Source organism: Ursus maritimus, unplaced genomic scaffold (assembly GCF_017311325.1).
Source record: "Ursus maritimus isolate PB19 unplaced genomic scaffold, ASM1731132v1 scaffold_20, whole genome shotgun sequence".
Taxonomy (NCBI): Eukaryota; Metazoa; Chordata; class Mammalia; order Carnivora; family Ursidae; genus Ursus; species Ursus maritimus.
The window spans coordinates 50662561-50670133 of record NW_024424453.1 but is presented as its reverse complement, the minus strand read 5'-3'; the positions used below and the strand labels follow the sequence as shown (position 1 = coordinate 50670133).

General features: G+C 51.2%; 1 protein-coding gene across 1 annotated transcript in view; it reads right to left on the bottom strand.

Annotated features, from left to right (window-relative positions):
- Positions 1-1209: 1209 nt before the first annotated feature.
- The window catches only part of SCN5A (sodium voltage-gated channel alpha subunit 5), a 93040-nt gene continuing 86676 nt past the window's right edge, over positions 1210-7573 (bottom strand). The window contains exons 28-29 of the mRNA XM_040636947.1: positions 5761-6031; positions 1210-2471 (exon numbers count right to left, since the gene is read on the bottom strand). Of these exons, the coding sequence (XP_040492881.1) occupies positions 1231-2471; positions 5761-6031 (1512 nt within the window). The 3' untranslated portion in view covers positions 1210-1230. The remainder of the gene's footprint in view (positions 2472-5760; positions 6032-7573) is intronic.

Below are 7573 nucleotides of genomic sequence, written 5' to 3'. Positions count from 1 at the left end.
CTCCCCTCCCAGGGCAGCCCAAGCCCCCAGGCTCCTTCCCAGTACAGGGCCCACACTGCCCTCCCCACTCCATCTGGAGAGTTGCTGGACACCACACAGGAGTCCCCCCACCCCCCACCCACACACATGGTGAGAGGCAGAAAGGTCTGGAACGATAGCCCTGGTCACGACAACAGATTCCCTTCTTCAGATGGGCTGGGGCCCCACGGCAGAGGGCTGTTCAGCTTCTTAGCTCTCGTGGCACAGGGCTCAGACTCCTCTTCCTGGCCTGCGGGGCAGGGCCTGCTGGGTTCCGGAGCAAGGACAAGCTGGGGGCCAGGCCATGCATGGGGCTGGTTCCCTTGTGCCCTTCCCTTTAATGTTAATACTCGTGCAGAAGGCCAGGCTCTCCTGGGAAGAAAAGGCAACATCAGCGCTTAGGACCAGCCCTGGCACCCAGGCCACTCTCTTCTGGAAGCCTTGTATTTTTGTCAAAATGACCCCAGTATGACCTGCATAAAATCACAGGGGGCAAACAGGACCCAGGGGACAAGGGAAGGCCAGAGTGAGCCCCCACTGACAAGAACCCCTCTGCCTGACACTTGACTGAGGGGAGCCTGGCCTCTGTGTGTGGACACTGTGCACACCCTGGGCGAGGAAAGGGGTTCAGACCTCCTGGCACCGCAGCCCAAGCAGCAGGGGAGCCCCTTCCGGCCCCCGGCAGTGAAGGCCTGCGGGAGCCACACTAGGTTTCACTTTTGCTTTGAGAACAGAGTTCCGGCAGCTCTACAGACACTCTTGTTTGGAGTTAAGAAAAGGCAGTGTGAACTGCTGCCGATGTCCATGGAAAAAACATTAGTTCTTTGCTCAAGTAAAAAAATATCAAATATAATAAATTTATGAAAGCCCATTCACAACATCTACAGTCTCAGTTTTGTAGTTCTCCTCAGCAGCTGGGATGGTGTGGCTTTTCAGAGCCCCAGGGTGTGCCCTGACTGGCCCCCACCACCGGTGTGTGCAGGGCTTCCAGCGACAGGCCACCCCGAACGGTCAGCTCAGCCACCTGCTTCTGGCTGTCAATGTGGGCGCCACACAGCTCTGCTTCGTCGACCCGCGGGGCTGAGGCCCATCTCTCACACCCGGAGCCTGAAGCAAGGAAGGTCCCAGCAAATGCTGGCTAGTGGCCGCAGTCACATTTGCTACAGTGCGACAGGCTGCCCCTCAGTGCGTCCTGGCCAGCCGGGCAGACACTCACACGATAGACTCACGGTCCCTGTCTGGGGACGGGGGGAAGTCCGCGAGATCCTCACTGCGGCTGTAGTCGGACACCCGCATCTGGGGGTTATCGCTGGTGGCCCTGGTGACGCTGTCATAGGAGGGTGGGAAGGACGTGGAGGAGATGGAGGAGCTGGAGGGCGGGCCAAGGCGCCGGGAGAAGTTCTCATTCATCATGTAGGCGATGAGGCCCTCTTGCTCAGGAGCGTCCTCATCAGAGAGGCCGCTGCTGCCCGCCTGCTGGCGGAAGAGGAAGGAGGCGTGCTTCATGGAGCGCTGCAGCAGGTGCCTCCGGAAGGCCCGCTGGATGATGGTGGCCGACACCTCCTCGTGCTTGCGCCGGAGCGTGGTGGTGATGGGCTCGTAGGAGATCTTGGATGGGTTGGCCGCCATGAACTTCTCCTCCATCTGGATCTTCAGGGCGTCCATCTCCCCAGACTCACCCAGGACCCTCTTGGTGAAGGCAAAGAGGATGTCCATGCAGTGGATACGGTCCCCACTCACCATGGGCAGGTCCATATTGATGAGGCTTATCTGGTTGGGCTTGGCGATGCGGAGCGGCTCGGACAGGGCATCTGCGAAGTCGGACAGGGCCGAATACTCGATGAACTGGGTGGCCTCCGGGTCGAACTTCTCCCAGATCTCATAGAACATGTCGAAGTCATCCTCACTCAGGGGCTCGGTGCTCTCCTCTGTGGCCACACTGAAATTCTCCAGGATGATGGCGATGTACATGTTGACCACGATGAGGAAGGAGATGATGATGTACGTGGTGAAGAAGAGGATGCCCACGGCTGGGCTCCCACAGTTCCCCCGGGAGCCATTGCTGTTGGGCAGATTGGGGTCACAGTAAGGGGGCCCTGTGTTGAGGATGGGGCTGAGGAGGCCATCCCAGCCGGCTGACGTGGTGATCTGGAAGAGGCACAGCATGCTGTTGGCGAAGGTCTGGAAGTTGAACATGTCATCAATGCCAGCCTCCCATTTGACGTAAGCAAAGTTGGCCATGCCGAAGATGGAGTAGATGAACATGACCAGAAAGAGCAGCAGCCCTATGTTGAAGAGGGCAGGCAGGGACATCATGAGGGCAAAGAGCAGCGTGCGGATCCCCTTGGCCCCTCGGATCAGCCTGAGGATGCGGCCGATTCGGGCCAGGCGGATGACTCGGAAGAGCGTTGGGGAGAAGAAGTACTTCTGGATGATGTCTGAGAGCACAGTACCTATGGGAAACAACAGAGACCGTGGCCACCCATGCACCTCTGTCCTCCCTCCAGCCCTGCATCACTGGATGGGTCTCTGTACGGCAAGGAGCTTAGGAGAAGGGGACCTTTCAGGAGGACCGGGTTGACTGAGGCATGCAAGGACCCTGCGTCCTTCCACCTCTCTGGGTCTTTCATTTCTCACCTATGATCCAGAAAATGAGCACCCACAGTACCCACACCTTTTGCAAAGTGCTTTATCAGACCTCTCATCCCTTAGTCTTCTGAGAATACCTGCACACTAGGGCCATACTGGGTCCATCTTCTAGATCCTGTGTTCTGAGACCTCAAGGGACTTGCTCAGCATCTGGGTGGCCTCACTGGGACCAGAACTTGGGCTTTTCAGCTCCTCATTACTCAAAGTGTGGTCTGAGAACCAGCAGCCCTGGGATCTCCTGAGCTGGTTATTAGAAATGTGGACTCTTAGTTTCACCCCCCAGTCCCACTGCGTTTTAATAAAGTCCAGATGATTCATGCGCTCACTGAGGGCAAGAGGCACTGGCCCACAAGTCCATATTCCCCACCACACTGCGCCTGTCACAACTCAGACTCTCTGAGATAGTTCCTGCCACCCTCCCAATCCTGCTAGCTTCCAGGGCTTCCCACCCCATTGGTCTCTATTGACAACTACAGGTTTGGAGTTTTAAGAAGCAGGCATATGAGTTATAGGAGAAAGAGTGAAATAAACTCTGCTTTGTATTGGCCCAAGTGACCTTTCCAGACTCCTCATGTAAGCATGTCACCAGCTGTCATGTGTCGTGTTTACTGTCAATAAGCCACTGGGCTGAGCATTTTATATCCATCCATTTAGCCCTTCCGGTCACCCGAGGAGGTAAGCAGACACCATCATCCTCATTTTCCAGAAGAGGAAACTGAGAAGTGAGGTAACTGACCCAAGTTGTCACCTCATCAGTGAGATGCTGGGACTCGACTCAGACCCTCCGGCTCCGAGTCGAGCTGTTACCCGAGCCCCTCCAGTACAGCCAGGCACCGGGACCAGTAGGTGCTCCCAAGGTATGTGCTGCACCTCCTCCCAAATCTTCCCAACACAGCCCCTCATCAGCCCCTCGTGGCTGCCGACATCCTGCACTCTCTAACACTTTCCACCAGTCCCACTGGGCATGCTTGCCCTCACCCCTGCCTGGGACCTCCCAGAGCATTTCCTGACCCTGTGTCCAGCTTCGAGCTGCAGCTACGGCAGCCCCTGCCTCAGCCCCCGAGTTTCCCTCTGAGGCCACCAAAGGCACAGGCTATATATGTACATGGCAGAAAGAGGAAAGTCAGCCACCCCACGGCAGAGATTCATGGGGGTGGAGTGGTCAAGAGTTTGGACTCTGAGCACAGGCAACAAAAGGAAAAAAATATAGATAAATTGGGACTTAATCAAAACAAAAAACTTTGTGCTTCGAGGGACAACAACCAAGAAAGTGACAAGACGACCCCCAGAATGGGAGAAAATATTTGCAAATTGTGTATCAGGTAAGGGACTGGTGTCCAGAATATATAAAGAACTCTTACAATTCAACAATAAAAACATAAGTAAGCCAATTAAAAAACTAAGCAAAGGATCTGAATAGACATTTCTCCAAGATAGCCCTTCTGTTATAGACCAAGACATACAACGGGAAGTGACCAATAAGCACATGAAAAGATGCTCAGCATCATTAGTCATTAGAGAAATGAAAACCAAAACCTCAAGGAGATGATCACTTCATACCTGCCAGGGCGGCTATGGGAAGAAATTAGAGACAGTAACGAGTGTTGGTGGGGATGTGGCGTCATTGGAACCCTCCTACATTGACAGTGGGAAAGTAGACTGGTGCACCTGCTTTGGAAAACTGTTTGGCAGTCCCTCAAAATTTTAGATGAGTGGTTTCCAGGGGCTGGGGAGAGGGGATGATGGGGAGTGACTGCTAAAAGGGTGCAGAGTTTCTGTTGAGGGTGAGGAAAATATTCTAGATCAGGTGTAATGATAGTTGCACAACTCTGTGAATATACTAGTAACTTCTAAATCATAAACTTTAAAGGGTAAATCTCGTGGTATGTGAATTGTATCTCAATAAAATTGCTATTTAAATAAGGGGGGGCACCTGGATGGCTCAGTCAGTTAAGCGTCTGACTTTTGATTTCTGCTCAGTCATGATCTCAGAGTTGTGAGATGGAGCTCTGTGTTGGGCTCTGCGCTGAGCATGGAGCCTGCTTAACACTCTCTCCCTCTCCCTCTGTCCCTCCCACCTCCCTGCTCTCACACTCACTCTATAAATAAATAAATAAATAAATAATTAAATAAATAAATAGCAAAAATAAAAAAAGGTTTTTGGGTCCTGAGGTCAAACAGATGTGGATGTGTGCTATGGTTTGAATGTTTGAATCCCCCAACATATTCGTATGTTGAAATCCCAACTCCCAAAGATGATGATGTTTGGAGGTGAGACCTTTGGGAGGAGCTTAGGTCATGAAGGTGGAGCCATCGTGAGTGGGGTCAGTGCCTTATAAAAGGACCCCAGAGAGCTGCCTTGCCCCTTCCACTTTATGAGGACACAGCAAAGAGGGTGCTGGTTATGAACCAGGGAAAGGACCCTCACCAGAAGACATGACTATGCTGGTGCTTTAATCTTGGACTTTCAGCATCCAGAACTGTGAGAAATGAATTTCTGGTGTTTATGAGTTACCTGGTCTGGTGTTTGGTATAGCAGCCCAAACAGATGAAGTGTGAATCCTATCTCTTCTGTTCCTAGTTGTATGATCTCCTTGCCTCAATGTAGACATTATAAGGTCAATTGTGTGAGGCTGGTGATGTCTGAAGGTATCTGGCACACACCTTGGTGGCTAGACTCTAGAATTTTCCAACTCCAGGGATCACTTCTGTCCTAGAGGGCCACCTGCTCTAATCCCTGGAGACTCACCTCACCCTGAGAAAGCCTCTTACTTTAATCTTTCCCTTGGGAGGGCAGGGAAGCCTGCCCAGCCTTTACTCCCTTTCCCAAATTCATCCTTGAAGCTCTCACAGAGAGCAGAGAGCTGTGTTCTAGGGTCCCATGGAGGGTGTGCTGGCTCCTCTCCCAGGATGGCCCCCCTGGCCTGAGTGGGCCTTCCTCGACAAATTCTCTGTGGAGGGGAGTGTGTGTGTGTGTGTGTGTGTGTGTGACAGGGAGGGGTGTGGAATGCAGAGAAAAGAACAAAGGAGCCTAGTATACTTCGCATTACGTACAGACTCAGGATTGCAGGAAAGGCTGACTTGCATACCCACCCACGATGGAGAGGATGACAACCACGAAGTCGAAGATGTTCCAGCTGTTGGTGAAGTAATAGTGGCGCAGGGCAGTCATCTTGATGATACACTCGCCTGTGAAGATGGCTACGAAGAGCAGATTGATCTTGGCCAAGATGTTGACCTTCTCGGGGCTCTGGTCATCTGTCTCCACCATCATGGTCACCATGTTCAAGCAGATGAGAAACATGATGGTGACGTCGAAGGCCTGCTTGGTCACAATGTCGAACAGGAAGCCCTGGTACTTGTTCTGAAAGGAAGGGTAAAAGATGGGCTCAGGAGGGACGTCAGACAGGCCTGTTGCTGCCTCTCGGCCCAGACCATGCACTCTGCTACTCCACCCTCTGGTGAGACTGTGGGGTGAGAGGAGAAGACAGGAGGCTGAAACAGCCTGGCTCTCCTGCTTCCAGGCCCAGCCCTCAGGCTCCCACTTCCCTGAAGTCTCTGAACCTTCAGGAAGGGATTTCTCCTCCCTGAGCTTCCCTAGCACATCATCGTTCACTGTGCTTCTCCTTGTACCCACTGTCTGATGGCTCAAGGTCAAATTTAAAGTTCAATCCTAGTAATTGGATCAGCCCTCGGGTCAACAAATTTTCTCCACCCTTTATGGAATTGATTTTGTTTATTCTATTAACTATATTTATGTGTCTTTAATTGTTAGCTACCTCAGATTATCTGGGGAAAGAGAGAAAATTATAAATAAGTGAACACCCCCCGCCACTAACGCAAAACAAAGCATGGTGAAAGGGTAGGAATTAGATAAAATTGATGAACTGGATTAAAAACCTGGGACTGTCACTTCCTAGCTATGTCACCTAATTACTTTGAGTACTGACCCCCCCCCAACTTTTTTGGAGAATGGCTTGATCAGGCAAGAAAGTCAGCCTTGCAGGGGAGTGAGTGTCCCTCCTGATGCCAACTGCCAGGGGACTCCGGGCTGCATCTGTCTCACTCAGGGGTTGCCAAGAAGAGGCTGTGAATGAGGGTAAGCCTGCACAGGCTGCCCTGCTCTCGCTGGGAAAGGCTGCACTCTGGCAGGGGGGGAGGGCGCACTCAGAGGAGAGGGACTCCTGTGGGAGGGAGCACTCCTGGTTGGAACAGCCGGCCATGTCTTCCTCACTTACTCCAGGAGTCTGAGGTCTCTTTTTGTGGTCAGGTGCGTGACAGTGCTCCTCCTTCCCTGCACTGACCAAGGGCTCTGGGCTGGGCTCAATGATTTTTTTTGGAATTAAATTTTAGGAGCAGTTTTATGTTCTTTCATTCTTCTACATTAAATACTATCAGATTAAAAATGCCAAAATGAAAATGCTCATATGAAAATATTGTATATCATATTTTAAAGAGTATCCATTTTTCACAGCCCTATTTTTAACCCTTCCTCATTCTCTTTGAATGGATCAAATGCATATTAAGTTTTCTTTGTGGACTTCTTGGTACTTTTTCTAGCCTTTTGGGTTCAAACCCCACTCCTGACATTGGCAAACTGTTTGTGGTACCATAAAGAAAGGATAAACAAGATGTCAAAACATGTGTTATTTTCCTTAATACATTCTTGGAGCAATTTTCCCAAACTTTGCAAATTTCTATTTTCTATAATGTAAAACTGCTTCCAGTGATATCATCCTATAAAAACCCTATTGATTAATGAATTTGAAAAGCACATATTTAAGAATTATTATTATTAAGGAAACAGACAATTCTGAGTGGGCAGTTTGGGCAAGCTCACTTAGGCTTTCATTGGAAAATTCAGTGGTCCTGGAGTGTGGCCTTCTCAGGCCCTTCCCAGGCCCCC